This window comes from Lynx rufus, unplaced genomic scaffold, assembly GCF_022079265.1.
Source record: "Lynx rufus isolate CCGP_SWC_20201006 ecotype Redwood Valley unplaced genomic scaffold, mLynRuf1.p SCAF_34, whole genome shotgun sequence".
In the NCBI taxonomy this organism is placed as follows: Eukaryota; Metazoa; Chordata; class Mammalia; order Carnivora; family Felidae; genus Lynx; species Lynx rufus.
Window position 1 is genome coordinate 1,833,476 of NW_025814850.1, and position 21,058 is coordinate 1,854,533.

At 54.9% G+C, this 21,058-nt stretch overlaps 1 protein-coding gene across 3 annotated transcripts; it reads right to left on the minus strand.

The window, feature by feature from the left end:
* Positions 1–254: 254 nt before the first annotated feature.
* ETV4 (ETS variant transcription factor 4) lies at positions 255–14,016 on the minus strand. 3 transcript variants are annotated; one of them, XM_047093544.1, is made up of 12 exons: positions 13,957–14,016; positions 13,682–13,775; positions 13,411–13,458; positions 6,301–6,354; positions 4,977–5,100; positions 4,394–4,555; positions 3,849–4,117; positions 1,829–1,903; positions 1,605–1,673; positions 1,281–1,453; positions 931–1,032; positions 255–563 (listed from the first exon to the last, which is right to left on the minus strand). In XM_047093544.1, exons 1-12 carry the CDS (start codon positions 14,014–14,016, stop codon positions 339–341), a joined length of 1,455 nt encoding a protein of 484 aa, XP_046949500.1. In that variant the 3' UTR covers positions 255–338. The 3 variants fall into 3 exon arrangements, with proteins under 3 accessions (XP_046949500.1, XP_046949501.1, XP_046949498.1); XM_047093545.1 differs by having other exon boundaries at positions 1,844–1,903; positions 4,977–5,103; XM_047093542.1 differs by having other exon boundaries at positions 4,977–5,103.
* Between the last annotated feature and the right edge of the window lie 7,042 nt (positions 14,017–21,058).

Here is a 21,058-nt window from a genome sequence, read left to right on the forward strand (position 1 = left end):
GAAACGCGCCTTCTGTCCCCCAGAACAGAGCAGACTCTTTTCTCTGTGATGGGGGAGAGGAGTGAAGCTTGGGCCTCGACGTGGAACCCGGGAAGAGGCTGGAGGTGACATCTCCAGAGGAGCTTCTAGACCCCACCTTTGCACTTGCAGGGTCTCCGCTTTTCCTTCCCATCAACCCTGGTGAGCGGTTCAGAGTCTGGGCAGGGGCAACTGGTGGGCCAGCAGGGATCTGCTCCAAAGACATCTGCGGGCTTCAGAGTGAGGGTTTCCCCAACACCAAATTCATCTATATGTACACAGGGCAGCACCCACCGGCAGTAGGGGAGCAGCGGCCAGGGCTAGTAAGAGTAGCCACCCTTGGGGCCAAAGGGCTGGGCAGGGCCAGCCAGCTCTGGGAGGTAGGCAGGGCTCTCGTCCAAGTGGGACAAAGGGACTGTGTCCTCCTCACTGACTGGCCGGTCAAACTCGGCCTTGAGGGCTGGACGCTGATTGTCCGGGAAGGCCAGGGAGAAGAGGGCCTCAGGCTCACACACAAACTTGTACACGTAGCGCTCACCAGCCACCTGTGGGAAGAGAGGGGCTGGGTGGGCCTAGCTCTTCGTCCAGGTGAGTGTGGGTGGGGGGACGCAGCCCTGGGCGAGGTCCCAGCAGGTGCGTGGGGCACATCTCTCCCGTGCCGGCTCCTCCGAGAAGCCAGCTCCCCACAGAGTTCCCGTTCTCCAATCTCAATGTCTCCACACTTTGGGCTTTTCACTTACTGTTTGAGCACTTTTTTGGGGAGAGGGAAATCTTGTCCACAGTTTCTCATTCCCTCTGTCCGGTTCATTATCGGCTCCCACCAACTTGCTGAGAAATGCTCCCCTGCCCCCATCACCTTTCCCACAGTTACTGCCTCTCACCCGCCCCGGCCCTGGGGCCTTGGCCCCTCACCTTCTGCATGATGCCTTTTTCATAGTAGTATCGGAGCGAGCGGCTCAGTTTGTCGTAGTTCATGGCCGGCCGGTTCTTCTGGATGCCCCAGAGCCTGGCAACCTGGGGACGGGACAGAGGTTTGGGATGCTGGTGCTGGCTCAGCAGACAAAAGCGGGGGGCAGGTCAGAAAGAGCACCTGAGATTCTTCGTGCAAAACAGAAGCTGGTCCTGCAGACCAAGCAGCAGCCCACAGACCCAGGTTTGACAAGAATTCAGGTCAGGGGAGGCATGTGCCGCATTCCCAGATCCTGTTATCTCCAGGCCCCAGAGATGTTGGGAGGAGAGGTGGGGACATCTGGGAGGCCCACCTCCTCGGGCTCTATTAGTTTGAACTCCATCCCCCGGCCAGTCCAGGCGATGAAGTGGGCATTCGTTGGGTCATCCAGCAGGGCCACCAGAAATTGCCACAGTTGCAAGGCGCCCCTGCGCTGGTAGGGCGGTCCCTCTCGGAACGCTCCGACGCCTTCCTGCTTGATGTCTCCTGGGGAACACAGAAAGCAGGTGTCAGGTTTGTGCCTCCTGGTCCCCCAAGTAACCCCATCTCCCCTCCCCAGCGGTATTGTGATTCTCGGGGGGGGGGGGCACAGAAGGCAAGGGTAAGACCCTGGCCCTTTCGTAGTCACTTCTCTGACCTTCAAATTTCTCAGGGACAACACAGACATCATCTGGGAATGGTCGAAGAGGTTTCTCATAGCCATAACCTTGAGGAGGAAGTTGGGGGTCACTCAGATCTGGGGGCTCATCGATATGAGCCTCCAGAGAGTCCGGAGGGACTCCTGCACAGGAGACCCTCCCCGACAGCAAGACTCCCTCCTCCACCTTGGAGGGCTTGGCGGAGAGGAGGGGGCTGCCTTACCCATGGCCCCGTCGCCTGGAGAGTGTCCGGAGAAACCCTCCGTGTGAAGATACATTGATGCACACCCAGGGACATCTGGGAGGGGAGGAGAGAAGAAAGGGTGATGTTACAGGTGGCTGCGGTGGGGGCAGCAGTCCTACCCACATTCGAGAACTCCTTCCTGCCAGCCTGCTTTCCGGTTCTTTTCCCAGCTGCCTGCCAACCACCAAATCCCAAGGCAAGTTCACCCAGAGGGGGCACAAGGCTTGAACCTCTCAGCTTGAAGTTTGGGCCAGAGGGCATGGCCGGCAGCAGCTGGGCCTGGCAAACTGTTGCACAAGGCCCAAGATTCCAGGGAACAGCTGTTTCCTGTGAGTTTAGGGGGAGGAGGAAGGGGAGGGATGAACCTCCGGGGAAAGGGTTCAGTGTCCATGCCTAAGACTCCCTTGGAATGGGCTAACCTCCGGTCAGCAGGTTGGGTTCCTAGCTGTGTGTGTGTGTGTGTGTGTGTGTGTGTGTGTGTGTGAGAGAGAGAGAGAGAGAGAGAGAGCGCGCACACTGAGCATGTGTTTAGGGAGGGAGGAAACCGAGGTCGGGGGCTGGGGGAAGACTAGCAGGTAGGTAGGGAAGGAGAGGGGGAGAGCGAGAGAGAGGGAGGAAGGGGGGAGAGCGAGAGCACGCCAGAAGCCAGAATGTATCTGTATCTGGGGACAAGGCAGTGGGCACTGGGCCGTGTTTTTTTCATTTCTGACAGCAGAGCATATTCTCCCTTTTCATTCTACTCCCTAGGATGGAAATATCCCTACTCCACCTGGAGGAGGCGGCTGTGTGAAGCCACCCGTTCAAGTCCCAGCCCCTTCCCGCCCTACCCCCTCCACTCCCACCTATGAATGAGATGGTGAAACCCGACACCTCCGGGAGGAGGCGGGAGGGTGGGCTCATTCATGCCTCCATTTTGTGAATGGAATTCCTGACTCCATTGAGAGGAAGCTGAAGGGGGAGGGGCAGGAGTTCAAGGGCATGTAACCAGATCTCCTCCGGTCTACATCCTTTGAAGGTCAGCAGCGAGAGCATTTCCCTCTCCTTCCTCCACCTCACTGCCTGGTGAGACTCAGCTAATGCCCCGGGTTTGAGGAGAGGCGCGCCTTTCTGATTCTCACTGGGGCAGCCCTGGATTGGGGAGGGGGGGGAGTTGTGGTTCATCCCCCTACCCCTGAAAGACTGGACATCAGGAAAAGGGAAATTCGAAAGCTCTAGCCAGCTCTGCGCCTACTGGAACCTCAGTATTTATTTTTCTCATACAAGCTGGCAGATGAATTCAAATTTGGGGATGGCAACAGTGGAACAGAAACCAAGGTTTTCTGGGTCCCTCCTAAATGAGAAAGGCCCTCCCTTCGGGGACCTGAGGCTTTGAATTCCAGCTGTTTATGAATGTAGCTAAGCGTATCTCACTCCTGTTCACAGCCAGGCGGAACTAGCAGTCCTATTTCGGTATCCGGCCCTATCAACCCGGAGGCCCCAACAAGAAGGTGGAAACCACACAGTCACCCCGCGTTCCAGTTGGGAACTGAGCCTGGCTAGTTGCGGGTTCATGTTTCTCTTCGTTCAAATCCGTTTATGTGTTTTGGATTCTGTGGGGACTGGGACACATCCTATTCATCACTGTGTCTTCCAGCGCCACAAGCCCACACTCCAGGCCGGTAAGGTCATTATAACCTCAAACCCTTGCTGAAGAGAAACAGGAAGAAAGGCTTCCTAGGAAGTCACAAGCTGCCTGAGGGCAAGGACCTGCAAACCACTCATCTTTTATCTGAGTACAAGTTTGCTGACTGGAAAATGACAATTGTTTTGAACCTCCATTAAAAAAAAGCGAGTGGTTGGGTGGGTTGGAGGTAGGCACTGGTAAATGGGCGTGGGGGTGGGTGGGTAAAACACTTGGGAGACATTCTGGGTCTAGTGGAACTGTCCATTTGATCATATGCCACCCTCCCCGGCGATGCCCCCCAAACTCCTCCTCCCCCTCCCCGGGAGCATTTCTTACCAGAGTCGTAGGCGAAGTCCGTCTGCTCCTGTTTGATCACCACCCCCGCCCCTGGGTACCTGTGCCCGCTGACTCCACCCTGGCCCACTGGTGGCTGGCCCGCCTGTTCGTACAGGGGGTCAAGGTATTCCTGCTTGAAGCTCTGCTGGGGGTAGGGTGGGCAGGGCTCCGACAGCTGGTGTGGGTAGGGGGCTGGGAGGGGTTCCCGGCCCCCTCCCTGGGAGGATGTGAGGGGGTGGCAAATATCCAAGGGTTGCTGGAAGACAGAGCTGGGTGTGGTTGGAGGGAGAAGGAAGAAGAGATTAATTTGAGCCGTGTTGGGTCCTCGCGCCGGCCACCCCCAGAGCTTGCGGAGTGGGCTCAGGTGTGTGTGTGTGTGTGTGTGTGTGTGTGTCAGGGTCGGGGGTGGGGTGTCGACATCCCTTCTTCCCTACCTCCCCCCATGCCAGGTCTCTTAAGGGCAGGTGGAGAACACTCAGGGATTGAGGAAGAACTGGTGAGGCCGGGGCCCACAGGTTCTGTGCGTCTCCTGGCCTCCTCCTTACCTATGCTCCCCGACGTACCCATGGCCAGGGTGGGGCTGGGAGGTGCCGGAGGATCTCAGGAAGCTCCGTTGTTCTGCCCGGGAGAAGGGCTGCAGGGGCGACTGTCCAGGGGCACCGGGGGCGGGGGACTTGATGGCGATTTGTCTAGGGGGGTCATAGGCACTGGAGTTGAGGGGGAGATGGGGGTGAGGGGGCAGAGAAGCTGGGCGAGCATCTTTGAACCCTTTATCCCCCGGGAAGTGAGTCACAGGGATCAGGGGAGGAGGTAGAGTAGAAGGTGCTGGGAAAGGCCCGGGCCCCAAGCGAACTCTTTTTCTCCTTTTGTGAATCCTGAGAATGCCTCTCCCCTGGGTGGGCCGGTGGCTTCCTCGGGTGGAAAGGCTCTGCCCAGGCCTTGACACACACATCCCTTGAACCCCCTGCTGCGTTCTTCCTCCCGACAACTCAGAGGAAATCCTGAGCCATCGGGCTCCCCTGACAGGGGCTCAGAAATCCTTTCTGTGGTCTATGTGGCAGGGCATCTGCCGCCTTTCGCCCTCCCTCCCCCATCCCGGCCCTTCACCAGGGCCAGGCTGGGGCTCACCTGGAATAAAGGCACTGCTCGCCATGGTGATAGGGGAGTGGCAGCTTCCTGCTGCAGGACAGGGCCGGGTCTGTGCGGGGACTCTGGGGCTCCTTCTTGATCCTGGTGGGGGGGCTGTGGAAAGCTACTGCAGGGGTGAGGGGTGGGGGTGGGGGCAGAACAAGGCCAGAGCGGGTCACAGAAGAGGCCAGAAGAGCTCCTGACACCTTCTGCTCTTTGACGGCCAGCTGGGTGACCTGTGCAGACTCAGCCCCTCTCTGGGTCTCGGTTTTCAGAGACTCACGGTCAGACAGTTTGGCTGTTGACGCCGTGTCTAGTTTTATACGTCGGGCTGATGTCCAATATTAACCAAAGAAACCGTCCAAAATCCAACATTTACTACCACCCCAACCCCCAAAAAAACACCTTTGTAGGATTGAGCACCTCCAACCCAGGGCCTGTGGTTTGCCTGGGCGCCCTGGAAAATTCCAAGGGAGAGAGATGTTTTCTTATTTGGTGCTCTAAAGAATCTTTCTTTCCCCGGCTGAGGTTGGATATTAGCCTACTTGCACGTCAGCTGACCAACATTAAACACATGGTCCTGATTCTCTGTGAAGACTAGTCTCTCCTGTGGCCCCCGCCGGGTCTGCAAACCCCAGCCACCAGGCCGAGCAGCACATTTGGTTCCAAGTCTGCTGAGCACGAGGGTCTGTCTTCCCCGCGTGGAGCCAAATGCCTGTGACTGACTGTTCCCTGTTTTCCATTATATGTGCCCTTCCTGCATTTTATCAAAGACAGTTGAGACCGGAGTATCTGACAGTAAAGCGGGGCTTCTCAACAGGGCACTATTGACCTTTGGGCCAGATCATTCTTGTTGTGGGGGGCCGTCCTGAGCATTACGGGGTGTTCAGCAGCACCTCTGGCCTCCCTACCCACTAGATGCCTGTAGCACCCCCCCCCTCGGTTGTGACAACCCCGAACATCTACAGACGTCGCCCCCGTGTCTCCTCGGGGGCAAAATTGCTCCTGGGTGCGTGAAAGTAACTGAGAAAAGACCCAGACCCTGCTGAGCTGGTCCAAGCCCCTCATTTAGGAAACTGGGAAGTGGGGGATCAGAGAGATGAAGTTCGCACGTCTCACAGCCAGGATGCAGAAAGCCCCGATTTGGACCAAGGGCCTCATCTCCCAGTTACTGAGTCCTGGAGTCCAAACCTAAGAATGGGGAGCCCTGTTCTCCCTTTCCTTTAGGAGGGAACAAGTTCATCTTTTGTGATTCTCTACCCCTATGACTCATTTCCTGCCCTCCCCGACTCCCCACTCCCTTGACCCAGGGCCCTCCACTCACAGTTTTCTGAATGGAAATCAGGAACGAACTGCTCATCACTGTCTGGTACCTGGGCTGCAGAGAGAGAGGTCAGAGGTGAGTCTGGGTGGGGCCCCCCCCATGGCAGTCCCCAGGAGACACCATTGCGGAGGCCTTGCAGATTAGCACCAGCCCAAGGGGAAAACAGCCTTCCTAGGACGCAAGGCAACCCCACCCCAGGTCCTAGCACCCTCCATCTCTACGCTCCATTAAGACCCTGGAGGGCAGGCTGCAAGTTCCCAGAACCTGTCTGAGCAGATTCCAGAGTCTTTTCCTGGATGCTTTGTATTTATTCCCTCCATTTTCCTGAAGTGAAGGCAGCCCTGCCCCTCCCAGAGCTCCCAGCAGAGTCACATCTGGGATGGGCAGGCATTGCAGGATATCCTAATGAACCTAGAATAACATGGGGAGATTCTGTAGCTGGGCCGGGCCCCGGAATCTGTGTTTTATACAACCTCCCGGGTGAAATCTAGAAATCTAGAACCTGGGGAAGAAGATGGAATAGAGGAAGGGTGGTGGTCCAAGAGACGTGCATAAGAGGACAGTGGGAGAGGAAGTGGCTGGGGACACGGGCAGGTCCCCTTGCCTCCTGTCTGCAGCGTGCAGCTAGGAGAGGAAGGTTTCCGAGCTTGGAGGTCTGAGAAGCACTCCCAGGGTGCCAGCATGGGTGGCACTGGGTTTGGGGGTTAGGCAGCAATAGAACAGCAGTTCATCCATGATCTCCAACCTGGATATTCCAGCTTTAATTTCTAGTGCTTACCCTGGCCTCTCCAACACCTTCAGGAGGGAATATAGCAGAGTCCCTCCCCTGACCCCAGAATCTTTGCCCCTCTCTCAAGAATAGTCCAAACAGAAGTGGGAAGGGGTAGACACCAAGAAGAACTTCCGGATACTCCAGGAAGAGAGTGGCTTGAAAGTGACGTGGTGGTGGAAGCCAAGGAAGGAGACTGCTCTCAGAGTGGACAAGGAGGAGAGTGACGGAGACGACAACCAGATCGAGAACGGCTGGGAAGGACGAAGGGCAGGAGGAGACGGCTGGAGGATACCTCCGCTCCCAGCCCTGCACACACACACCCCAGCCTCTAGGCTTCCCAGTCAGCAGAGGCTCCATGGTTTCTTCCTGGGATTTCAGCCAGAGCCTCTAATATTGGAACTCCCTGCTTCCGCGCTTACCTCCTACAGCAGGTGCCACACAGCTGTCAGAGTGGTCTTTCTGCAATAGAAGGCCCCTCCCTTTTCTCCTTGCTTAAAGCAGGGACCCCAAAGTCTTCTTCTCAGCAGGCCTCTGATGCCCCACGTGGTCTGGCCTGCTTACCTGTCCGACCTGCCTCTCCTTGTCCTTCGTCTCCAGAGCTCTTCATTCCTCTTCCCCAAACCTTTACCTGCCTGTATTTTTTTTTCTTCCTGGCTACCGAAGTCCTAGCTGTCACTTGGTCACTTCCTCAGACATCTTCTCTGACCACCCACACCGAAGTGGTCCCTCTTGGCTACCCATCGCTTCCCTTGTTTATTTTTGCCCTCGCATGTACAGCTACGTGGATGCATCTTATTTACTTGGATCTCTTTAATTCATTTACTTTTATGGGTTTGTTGTCTACCTTCTCCACCTGAAAGTTAAGCTTCCTGAGGGCAGGGGCTTTTGCTTTCTCTGTCTTCCTGATACCCCAGCATCTGGAAAATGGGGTCTGGCTAAGAATAGATGCTCATTGCCTTATTTGTGGACTATGTGAATAAACATACCACGATCCCATCCCCAGGCTGGTGGGAGCTGACACTGTGGACTGGGGAGCAAGAGTGGCAGAGATCCTAACAAATCAGCTCTTCCCTCTCCCTCAGGACATCCCCCTTCCCACACACACAGGCTAACTTTAATAGAGGCAGGTCCTCCCTCCAGAGAAAGCACATCTCACAAGGGATGCTTTAGGCTGTGATCAATTGCTCGGCAGGAGGATTCTTCCCCAACTTGCTTTGAATATCAGATGTGCCAAGTACTTCAAGATACGTTTATGGATAGATGACATCTTGACAGAGGGATTGGACTGAGGGGTTGAAGAATCAGAAGCCACCAGCAGCTAAAGAAGGACTCCCGAGAAGTCAGCAGGAAACTATTCCAAAGTGATCAAATAAATGAGTAGGACACGAAGTCCCTTGGCAAAAACACACAGGCAGCATCTATCTACTCAGAAGCACAGCTGAGGCACGAAGGCAACCATCCCCCAAACTGACCCAAATCAAGAATCCCCAGGGCATTAAAAGTACATATCCCTGGGGCGCCTGGGTGGCTCAGTTGGTAGGGCATCTGACTCTTGATTTCAGCTGGGGTCATGATCCCAGGGTTGTGGGATCAAGCTCCGCGTCGGGCTCCACACTGAGTGTAGAGCCTGCTTGAGATTCCCTCTCTCTCTCCCTCTGCCCCTCATCCCTGCTCTCTCTAGCTGAAGTAAATACAATGAAAAGAAGAAAAAGAAGAAAGAGTACACATTCCTGGGGCCCCTGGCTGGCTCACTAGGTAGGTGGAACATGTGACTCTTCGAGCCCCACGTTGGGTGTAAAGTTTACTTAAACATGCACACACTCCCGGTCCCCACCCCTGGAGAATCTAATTCCATAGGCAGGGTTGAAGCCCAGGCGCCTGTACTTTTAACAAGCACCCCTGGTGGCCCATAAGAACAGGCAGGTTTGAGGGGCGCCTCACGGTCATGAGATCAAGCCCTTCTTTGAGTGTCCACACTGAGTGTGGAGCCTGCTTGAAATTCTCTCCCCGGCCTCCCCTGCGCGCGCGCTCTCTCTCTCTCTCTCTCTTTAAAAAAAAAAAAAAAAAAAAAAAGTCAGGTTTGGGAAACATGAGATAAAAGGAAGGAGCAAACCTTGCTCCGGGGCGCAAGGGCCAAGTTCATCCCCGATGTGCCCTCTGGCCCAGCCACGGGCGATACCCCCAAAATTGGCAGGATGGGGGTGATGGAGCAGGATAAGCAACCTTCCCATCCCTGCTACCTAGGCAAGGAGGGAGGGTCCCCAGGGCAGGAGAGGTGCAGAGCGTGGGGGAGGCTGACGCATTCTGGGCCCCCTTTGGGGCTTCATTACCTGCCAGTTTCCATTGAGGTAATGGGCTGGGGGCATCTCCTGCTGGCGTCACAGGCCAGTCACAGGCCAGTTCACATGACTCTAGAGAGCCCTAGGGGTCATCCTGCCTTCCCTCCCGCCTCAGGCCCCCGAGGTTTGACCCCAATGTCCACTCCGCAGCAGTCCCCGGGGAGGCCCCTCCCCCCAGCACACAGCCCCTCCTCCCAAAGAGAGGCCATCCTCTTCCCAGGGCCAGGACAAATCAGCCAAGGCAAAAATGGGTTGTGATGTGAACCCCAGTCTCTGCTTGGCTCCTGCCCAGAACACTGGCTTCTCAAACCAAAAGGATAGGAGAGGGGCCTCAATCAGAGACCGTCCACAAGGATAGAAATAGGAACAGGAACACCGAGCCCCGAGTTCCTGGAGAGCAGGAGAATTTCTAATTACCGTGTTTGGTCTTGAGTGTATGCCATTTTATTTATTTGTTGACTTGGCTGAGTTTTGGCTGCCGAGCTAGTGTGCCAGGGTCTACCCCCAACTCCATCCTGGCACTAAGGTGGAGTTTATCTGCCCGGGGACATGGCAGATGATTACGGAGGGGGTGGGAAAAGTGCCACGCCAGCATAATGCCCAGAAAGAGAGAATTTGGGGGATCATCCCTCCAATATGGGGGTCAGTAGAAGAGAAGGGGCTTGGAAGCCTCCCAGGCTGGGCTCCAAGAGAAGCAGGTTAAAATAGCCAAGCAGCTTAAGCTCACCCCAGGTTAGCCACCTACCTACACCATATACGCCCCATCATCTTCTCCCCTTCCTGGGGCCCCATCACAGGGTGAAGGGGCCTCTTCAGGAGTTCCAGTAGAAGTAGGGGGAGGCATTCTCCAGGGCTTCTGCTCCACCGTGTCACCACTGGCCTTGTCGCTCACCCTTACCCTGCCCCCACCCTGGTAGCCTCTGTACTGGAAGGAACCAGTTCTCTATCTATGGAGGGATATTTGTCCCCAAGAGCCTTCTGGAAGGGGAGGAGACAGAGAGATGTAGAAGGAGGCATTGTAGCTAGGAAAAACGGGGGGGAGGGGATTAACCCCATCTTGCCCCACAGACACGCTGAGGCACCAGCGTGCAAGCACACAGATTCACACACACCCTAATTCCTTTTACTATACGGCAGCACACGGGTGAAACACATCTTCCGTGCACACCCTTCACACACTAGGGTCTCTCTTTCGGCTTGCAAAAACGATGGGGGAAAACCAAAGGGCAAAGGGACTGGAGAACTTGGAGGAAGATTTGGGAGCCGTAAACCTTCTGAAAAGGGGAGCACAGACCCACCCCTTTAAGAACCTCATGAAAGCTATGGATCTTCTCTTCCTAGAAAAATCCACATTGCTTTGTGTATGGTGCACCCCTAACGATTTTACACACAGTATCAGAGGGCTTAAGGACCCCTGCAACCTATCCACACAGATTCTGCGAATCCACAGACTCTACATTATAGACCCCAGCCTCATACAAAGGACATACATGGCCCAGACTCAATGTTCCTTAATACCAAACAGAACAAAGTCATTGTCCCTGAGGGTTCCCGAAGGCTCCCGACAAGCCCAGAAAGGAACCTTCGACCAGAAGCAGCACATTTTTTACCATAACCAGGCACAGCTTGGGCTCAGCCTGCCCGAACCTGGGTTTCCCTACAGCAGCCTGATCCTTTCTCTAGCAACTCAACAGATACCCAAAAACAGACACACCCTCTTAGCCTTACTTCAACCCCCCCCCCAATCCCCCGCCACGGTCTAAAAAAACCTCAAACCCAAAGATGTCTAAGTTGTCTCTACAGAGCCCCACTCACACTCACCCCTAAATAAGCCCGGACGCCAGACTGAACCCACAACCACATCCTCTCGGACCCAGCCTGGCATCCCCTGAATTCTTCACAGCCCCACCCACACTACTAGGACTCACCGCATCTCTCCAAATTGGGGCTTAAAAAAAAAAAATCAAACTTGCGAGGGGGAGGTTGGGCTCCGGGTCCCACTCCTCCTGGTGCACCCCACCGCTGGCAAGTTTCCAAAGAAGCTAGACCCCTCCCTACCATCCCAAAGCTCCCCCCTGGGCTTCGGGAGTCACTGACCTGGTGGGAAGAGGCAGGAGAGGAGGCTGGGGTGGTGCTGGGATGGTGCAGGGGGACAAGGCCCCGGCAGCTGCATCTGTCTCCGCAGAGAGAGTGAGGAGCCAGTGGCCTCAGCATCCCCCTCTCAGGCCTGGCCATCCATCGCCAGCTGGGAACCTGAGCTGCTCCCTCAGAAGGAAGGAGAGGGAACCAAGGAGATCCCCACCCCCACCTCCCCACCCACTGGATTTAAATGTACAGGGACTCCCAGGGCAGCAGCATTGAAACACACACACTCGCCCTCACACTGACACATGCACAGTCTCTAGACCCCCCACCGCCAAGGGGTGGGGCTTCCAAGGTTGAGAGAACGTTTTCCTTTCCTTCCCATTCCAGAACCAGGCACAAATGGACCAGCTGCTGCCAAAATGCCCACCTCCGAGTCTGCCCTTAAATCACAGCCCTGGGAGCTGCCCACTGTGGGGAGCACAGGGACCCTCCGCTGACAGACAAGAAGCCTGGCAAGCCAGACAGAAATCAGGCATTGGGAAAGGAAGTCTTTGAGAGACTGTGGAAACTGACACCCCTGCGTTCTTCAGCTCCAGCCCAGCTCCGGAACCTCGGGAGGAGGATGGGCCGACAGGGCATACTCTGCCTGTCACTCAGGGCTGGGCACACGGGGCTTGCAGTCGGGAGAAGATGTGTATAATACCCCAGATCCCTCCAGCACCCATGCAGCCGTTGGCCACAAATTCTACAAAACGTCCTGAGTGTTTGCTCCATGCTAAATAGTCGTTCCATTAACACACACATTTTGGGGATACCACGGTAGTCAAGACAGATAGTCTCACTCCAAGGATCTTTTATCTGAAGCTTTTAAAGATGGTTCCAGAGGAGCTGGGTTTGAGCTTTAAAAACCACCAAAGATACCCAGGTGGAAGGATGGCGAGATCTTAAAGCAAAGCCCTTAGAAAGGGGTTCCCAGTGGGCAGCGGTTTCTTGGTTTCCAGAGTGTTAAAATAAAAGGACCCTAAGATGGGGGTATTAACCCTTCCCTTTCAGAGACGGTCTAAATACCATAAGGCTTCTACCTGCAACCCCACCAGCGACACCCTGAGGCTCCACCAAAACACACCAGTGGATCCAACCAGAAAACACTCAGAACCCACCTCCCTACCAGAAGAAGGCCCAGCTCCTGACCCCTCCCCAGCCAGCTCGCAGCTAACCCCTCCGCAAACACCCCAGCCAAAGCAGGGGGAATTTGCCTAGGGCAGAGGTATTCAGGAGGGAAGGAGGAGGGAGGATCACATGCCATCAGAATTACAATCAAGGCTGTTTGGGGGGGAAGGCCTGGGCCCTCTCTGCCAAAGTGCCGCAAAAAGGAATTATTTAAACTTTTGTTGTGCTTTTGGCTCAGACAGTAAATTGTTTAGCATTGGGGGTTGGGAAGAGGAGAAACCAAGGGGGGTGAAAATCAATGTTTTGGCAACTCCAGCACATAGGTTACATATTAATTGCTCTTTCTCCCCATCCTCCTGTCTCTTATCCGCCCCTCACCCCCAACACACCAACACACACCTTGGCCTGGTGTCTGCTGCTTAACCAACTTTGCAAATGAAAATTTCTACCAGGAAAACGGGCCTGGGGCCAAGTTCCATTCAAATAAGCAAATACCCCACACAATGGTCTGATTCATCCCCAGGCCTAGTTACACAAGCCTGGCTCAGGGCAGAGAAAATAAATATCAATATAAGTGTCCACACTGGGCGCTGGGGAGAGCGGGGAGTAGGAACTGGGGGCGGGGTGGGGGGGGTGTCTTGGAGAACTCCTTGAGGCACGGAGAGAGAAGTGGGTTAGGTTGGAATATCAATTCCAGAGAATTCCTCACCCCAATAACAGAGAAAAGGTCACAAAACTACTCACCTTCAGCAAGCCACGTCTCCTGGAAGTGACTGAGATCCTGGAAGAGATCTGAGGGGTGAATAATGGAATTGGAGAAGGTGAGGTGGAGGTGATGGTGAGAGGGAGGGAGCCCTAGCAAGCCGGGTGGCCCTCCCCCCTTGGTGGTAGGGGCCCAAGAATGATCACAGTCCCTTGGAGGGGACTCCTTTGGGGAACGAGTCGGGGGCTCCGGGGTCGGCCCTCTGGGTGTGCGAGGTGGGGAGGGTCACGATTTGTCTCTCCGGCTCTTTACCTTCGGAGTCGGGGGGCGGCAGGGAGCCGGGGTCCATGAGCTTTCCCTGCGGGACCATCAGCGCTTCGCGCAAGCTCCCATTTCCGGGCGATTTCTGCGGAGAAGGGGAAGAATGCGCCCGAGTCACCCCGAGGCCGCGGGGCCTGGGGGGCGGGGCTGGGGTCCCGGGGTGACACAGGGGCCGGTCAGCGCTGGACCGCCTTGGGGTCTCGGGGAAGGGGCTGTGGGGCGGGGTGCAGGGCGGGGGCGGGCGTGGAGGCCGGCGCGGCGCTCACGCTGCAGAAGGTGTAGGGCACTTGCTGGTCCAAGTATCCGCCTTTCATCCTCCGCTCCATCCGGCCGCTCCCTCCGGCCGCACGGCCAGGGCCCCGCGCGGGGGCAGAGACCTGGGGGCGGGGGGGCTGCGTTCGCACACCGTCCTGGGAAGGCATTGGGTGGGGGTGGGTAAGGGCAGCAGGGAGGGGCAGTCCCGAGGCTCTAGGTCCGACAGCAAAACTTCTCCGACTCACTCAAGCAATGGGGAGGTTTCCGCCTGCCGAGCTGAGCGCCGCCACCACTCCCCCTCCCGCCAAAGGAGGTCCCACCTGCTCCTGGGAGCCAGGCTCGGCGTTTCGGCTGCTTTCTGCAGCCCTGCTCTGCCCAAGCTCGGTTACATAAGACGTGTGTGTGTGTGTGTGTGTGTGTGTGTGTGTGTGCGCTCGCGCGCGGAGGAGCGGGCGAGGCGCTCACCATTCGCACGCCCACAACTCCCGCGCCCCCTCCAACCCGGAATCCCAGCGCCTCCCACCCCTTGCCCTAGAATCTGCGGAGGCGGCAGTTGAAGAGTGCAGCGTGTGCTGGAGATGGGGCGAGGAGTCACAGACGCTCTCCCTCCCTCCCCCTCCCGCAGCCTCACCTGAGGCCCGGGCGTCTGTCTTGGAGCCCCGGGGGCTCGAGAGCTTGCCCCGGGGCCGCACGGAGGGCCGCGGGGCTAGGCCGGAGCGAGGCAACCCCGGCCCTGGGTTCCCCGCGCACCCGCTTGTTTTCCGGGCGCCGCCGACAGTTGTGAGCCCGGGGGAGCCGCTGATTGGTGCATTTCCTTTGCCTCGGCCTCGACTCTCTCTCCAACCCCCACACCCCCACCCTGTTCCCTTTGTTTCATTGACTTTTGTGAATGAAACCCCAGGGCCGGGCACGCCCGCCAATCCGGAGACTCGCCCGGCCGAGCCGTGGGGGGCGGAGTTTCCCAGACGCGAGGGCCAATCAGAACGCAGGGGCTGTCTCCCGGCTTCATTCACGGCCTGGGCTCCCATTCATAAAAAAATAAACTCCTCAGCGGCCGGAGTTCATTCATAAAGAGCTGAGAGAAAAGGAGCTAAGCGAAGGACCCGAAGGCTTCACCGAGGGGTTGCGCGGTGTCCCTGGGTGTGAAGCTCGGCGAGCTCCTCGGGCTGGCCCGGCTGGCGTCTGCACACGTCTCTGCATCTGCGTGTACGTGGGAGTGTGAACATGCCTGTGTGTGCGCGCCCTGCGGGGAGGCGAGCGGACTTGTGCCCAGAGGAACAGTAATAACTAGCATTTATGAAGCACTTCGCTTCCACGTGCTCATTTCATTCCCATAACCTGGCGAAGTGCTTCTATTGTTTCCATTTGACAGAGATTGAGAATGAAAACTCAGTGAGGGTGGTGACTTGGCCGCGGTCACTCAGCACAGCTGGGGTTTACAGCCCCCAACCCCCCACATTCTCCTGTACAGCCCTTGGAGGCCACAGTTAAATGAATTAAGCTTTGCGACAACAACTGATACACAGTAGGCCCTCAATAAATGTAAGTTAGCATGGAATCCAGGCTCTTCCTCAAGGGTCTGCTCTTCAGAGCTGCTCTGTGACCTACTTTCTGTTGATTGCAGTAGAAACCAGAGGCCCCAGCGTGGACTTCGGAGAGTGCAGTTTCTCTGAGCTACCTTTCCCCTTACCCTGAGAGCAAACATAGAGTCTTAGGGAGAAAAGCCTCAAGGTACCTGAGAACCTGGGGGTAGGACTGGTTTCAGTCTAGCCAAAAAGCTGGTCATAGGCTCTGTTCCCTCAATCATTCACCAATTCATTCAACAAACATTTATTGTGCCAGACATAGTGCTGGGTGTCAGGTAGGCAGCTGTGACCAAGACACCTGATAAGAGCGGGGCTGTTTAGGCTATAGCCATGCGGGCACACAGGACATGAAGTCACCCGGCCTTCTTTCGGAGACAATCTCTGGGTCTACAGAGCATACATTCCTTTAAGGAGTGCCTGAGGGACGCCTGGTGGCTCAGTCGGTTAAGCGTCAGACTTGGGCTCAGGTCATGATCTCACCTTTCCTGAGTTCCAGCCCCACATCGTCGGGCTCTGTGCTGACAGCTCCAAGCCTAGAGCCTGTTTCAGATTCTGTGTCTCTGCCCCTTGCCTGCTCATACTCTGTCTCTCTCTCTCTCTCTCTCTCTCTAAAATAAATATACACATTTAAAAAAAAAAAAAAGAGGAGTGCCTGATTTTGCCCCCTGCCGATTTGTGATATATAGAAGAGACTAGTTGAATCCCAGGCCAGTTGGGGCTGCTTTCAAAATTCATCTAACCTGGGGTGCCTGGCTGGCTCAGGAGGTAGAGCAATGGGGCTCTTGATCTCTGGGTTGTGAGTTCGAGCCCCATGCCGGCGGTAGCGTTTATTTAAAACAAACCACAAAATTCATCTAATTTAACACTCCCACTTTACAAGTGAGGCAATGGAGTTTCAGAGAAGGAAGTGATACCTGTAAGCTCTATCAGCTGGTCAGGGTTAGAACTCGGACTAGAACGCCAAACCTCTAGTCCCCAGGACTATTTATTTTATTTAGTGCTCATTCCAGGAGATCATTGTGGGCAAATGAAAATAAACTTCTCTCTTTTCTCCAAGCAACCATTCTTTAAAACATTTTTTTTCTTACATTTATTTATTTTTTGAGAGACAGAGCACAAGTTGTGGAGGGGCAGAGAGAGAAGGAGACACAGACTCCGAAGCAGGCTCTAGGCTCCGAGCTGTCAGCACAGAACCTGACGCGGGGCTCGAACTCACAAACCATGTGATCACGACCTGAGCCAAAGTCAGACGCCCAACCAATGGAGCCACCCAGGCGCCCCGCAAGCAACCATCCTTTAAAGCTCATGTTTCTTGCCCCTCTCCTCCAGGAAGCCTTACAGATAACTGAGTCTTAAGGACCCCACAACATTCCTGCCTATATCTCTGTTGTAGATGCCTTTCCTTCTGCCTCATTGGTGTAGTCATTCTTATGTATGGAGAGCTCTCCAGGTCCTGAGGACCCAGGTCTCATTTGCCTCTTAGAATCTTCCCCCAGCCTGTTTCATGCTTATGAGAGTCCCGTGAAATACTAGTTCTGTGAATAGGTGCAATAAAGACCAAACTAATCGAGCTTAGTAGGAGCCCTGCCCCAAGAAGGAGAGACAAGCCCAAGCAAATCCCAGCTTTGGGCTGGATGGAACCAGCTTAGGGAGGAGTTTGTGTCTCAGAAGAAGTGGGGGAGGAGGACGGAGGATTCTTCCTGGAAGGCAGCTCTGATGTGGTCTCCATGACAATGAAGAAGGTTCCCGGGGGTCCCAGAGCAGGCACTCTGGGTGGGGGGGGGGCTCTCTTAGGGGTGCCTCTCTGGTTCTGAGCTTTTGCATTTCTCTGGAGGGCCCCAGGCTCTCTGGGGAGTGAGTGTTCTCTTTCTATTCCCCTTCCGGGGTCCCGGCTGAGAGCCACCCCCAACCCCTTCCGGCTCTGGCTCAGCATGCTGGCTGAGCCAGAGGAAATACCACTGCTGTTGCCACTGCCCTCACCTGGCCTCTGATTCAACACCCAGGTTCAGAGCAGTGACAACTCCAAGGGGAACATTCGAGCCTCTTCCAGGGCTTGAGCTAGTTCGGGAAAGGAAGGAATAGAGGGGCTGGAGGTTTCTGTCGGAAATCACATCACGATAAGCACCGTTTTCTGAGCACGGCCAGTGCTTGACCTGCATTAACTCGTACAGCTTTCACAGTGATCCTGTGAGGTATCTTCTCCCCATTACACATGAGGAAATTGAGGCTTTGCAAACACACATCCTCCCCAAGGGTTTACTCCACAGACCAAGAACACCGAAAACAGACTCTTTGTCACAGAGACTATGTATTGAGGGAACACACAACAGGCTGGTTGGAGGATTCTCCAGAGTCAGGACACAGACACGTGGACACAACTCAGCTTAAGGATGTTCACAGTCCCCTCTGCGAGGGGGGAGGGGGGAACGAAGCACAACATACTCCCTGAAATGTCCCCAACACACCGTGGGTGGGGGTTGCCCAGGTAAATGCTTCTTCCTAGTACATTGAGGCTGGAGTCTGACCAGTTTCCCAGGAGTGTTGGTCAGTGTGGGTTTTTTAGAAATGCAAATGTTCATGTACAAGCAGCCTGGGGCTTATTCAGAGAGCTGGGCTGAACCCTGGAAGGAGAAGAGAGAGGCACCTAGATCAGACAGGGAGGCCCCGGAGCCATCAGAGAAGCTGGCTATCCCAGGCGGCTTTCAGAGAGTGTCGTGGTGGGGCGCTGGGTGACCTGTCCAGCCAGACTGTGAAAGGTGGACACAAATATTGTCAAAGGCCTGGCTTCCTCAGTGCCTGGGAGAGTGCAGAGTCCCAGGGGCATAAAGGGTGGAATTCAGAAGGTAACCCTGGGAGACAGCTCTGTAAGGCCAGATGGATGAGATAAACAGGGTCAAGGGTTGTCCCATGTCCCTTTAGTGTCTCCCAAACTAGAGCTGTCACCAGGGGGAATGAGCCAGAGAACAGGGTCAGGCTGTAGGGGTGGGGAATCATGGGGTCTTCCCCACGGGCTGGTGGGGCACCACCAAAAACAAAGTACCACTCATGGGCATCCTTTTGTCCTTGACTCACAGTCCCGCGCTCACACTGATCCCTCCAAAGCGCAGGGGTTCTGAAGCAGGTCCGTGGACATACCACCCACTGAAGCCAGCTGACTGCATGGGTGTGTGTATGTGTGTGTACTCGTTGCTGAGGAGAGGGGCCATGGCTTTTAGCAGGGTCATCACAGAGCAGGTCTGTGATTCCCCTACCTCCTCCACCTCCAGGTTAAGAACCACTGTGCTGGGGCACCTGGGTAGCTCAGTAGATTAAGCATCTGACTTTGGCTCAGGTCATAATCTCATGGTTCATGAGTTCGAGCCCGGGTCAGACTGTCTGATCTCAGCGCAGAGCCCGCCTCAGATACTCTCTCCTCCTCTCTCTCTGCCCTCCCCTGCTCCCTCACGCTTGCACACACGCGCTCTCTCTCTCTCAAAAATAAATAAACATAAAAAAAAAAAAGAACCACTGTGTTAATGTCTTTCATCATAGATGTCTTTACAAATATCTTGTCAATATCTATTACCTTAAAAATGGTTGGGGGCGCCTGAGTGGCTCAGTCGGTTAAGCGTCTGACTTTGACTCGGGTCATGATCTTGAGGTTCATAGGTTTGAGCCCTGCGTCAGGCTCAGAGCCTGGAGCCTGCTTCGGATTCTGTGTCTCCCTCTCCCTTTGCCCCTCCCCCACTTGCTCTGTGTCTCTGTCTCTGTCTCTCAAAAATAAACATGAAAAAAGAAATTTTTTTTAAGTGGTCGGAAAGGCATCCACTTTGGAGGATATGTTGGGGGTGGGAGTTGCAACCACTTCCCTCGTTCATGTCTACCTTCCACTTAGCCTGAGACCTTTCTTGTGACCCCACAGAAAAGGGAGCCCTCCTTGTAGTCAGATGGCTGGGAGCATATGAGGCTAAAGGGGAAGGTGCTGGTAAAGCTGATGTCTTGCTCAATTCCAGAGGGCACCCTGGTAGAGGAGAGTTGTTTTGGGAGAAAAGTCCTAAAGATGAAGTCTTGGAGACCAGGCTTCTCTTTCTCTTGGGTATTGTAGGGTGGGTTATACTCAAGAACTTTGGGAGAAGTAGAAGGCGATGAGGCGCCTGGGTGGCTCAGTCGGTTAAGCGTCCGACTTGGGCTCAGGCCATGATCTCACGTCTGTGGGATCGAGCCCTACATGGGGCTCTGTGCTGACAGATCAGAGCCTGGAACCTTCTTTGGATTCAGTGTCTCCCTCTCTCTCTCTGCCCCTCCCCCACTCTCTCTCTCAAAACTAAATAAAGATTAAGGAAAAAAAAAAAAATAGAAGGTGATCAACACCAGCCTGACTCCCAGGGGATCTTCTATGACAGAAGGAGCTGGCAGTCAGTAATTTGAGGTGGGAGGTCCAGGTCTCCAGAAGACCCTCATCTGAGTGTGGCAGCTGTGATATCCTCAGGAGGAGAGGGATGGACACAGTGACCTCCTTGGGGCCCGATCCAATCCCTGGGAGGGGCTGATTTTAGGATTCCTCCTGGGGAGCCATATTTTGGGGGAGGGCTGTATAAGAACTTGTCACAAACCCAGGGAATAGCATTTAAATATATTTTTGAGTAAGCTCTACACTCTGCACCCAGTGTGGGGCTCAAGCTCACGACTCTGAGATCAAGAGTCACATGTTCTACTGACTGAGCCACCCAGGCGCCCCTAGCATTTCAATATTTTAGTATTTAAAAAAAAATCAACAATAATTTTTAAATTATTATTTATTTTTGAGAGAGAAAGAAAGAGAGAGAGAGAACGCACAGAGGAGCAGGGGAGGGACAGAGTGGGAGACAAAGGATCCGAAGCAGGCTCCTCACTGACAGCAGAGAGCCCCATGCAGGGCTTGAATTCACAAGATCATGACCTGAGCCAAAGTGGGACTCTTAACCCACTGAGCCATCCGGGCGCCCCTAGCATTTCAATATTTTTTTTAAAATATTTTTTTTTTCAACGTTTTTTTAATTTATTTTTGGGACAGAGAGAGACAGAGCATGAACGGGGGAGGGGCAGAGACAGAGGGAGACACAGAATCGGAAACAGGCTCCAGGCTCCGAGCCATCCGCCCAGAGCCCGACGCGGGGCTCGAACTCACGGACCGCGAGATCGTGACCTGGCTGAAGTCGGACACTTAACCGACTGCGCCACCCAGGCGCCCCGCATTTCAATATTTTTAAACAAGGCTGAATACATGTATCCTCCTTTCATCTGGAATATTGTCCCAAGAAGAAAGGTTGAGCCTAATACTGGGAAGAGTCTGGAAGGCCAAAGAGAGACCAAGGGTGCCCCGAGGAGAGTAATGTTTATTTTTAGAAGGTTCTGGTGACTTCAGCTTTTCCTATTTGCTCCCTGCAGCTGCTCGGGACTCCCCCAGAGTGCAAAGCCTTCCTTGTCCTGTTCGGTCTCTTCCCCTATTAATTTAGCTTTCAACCCACTACTTATAGACCAAGTGCCCCAGCTCAAGTTCAGGCCCTGT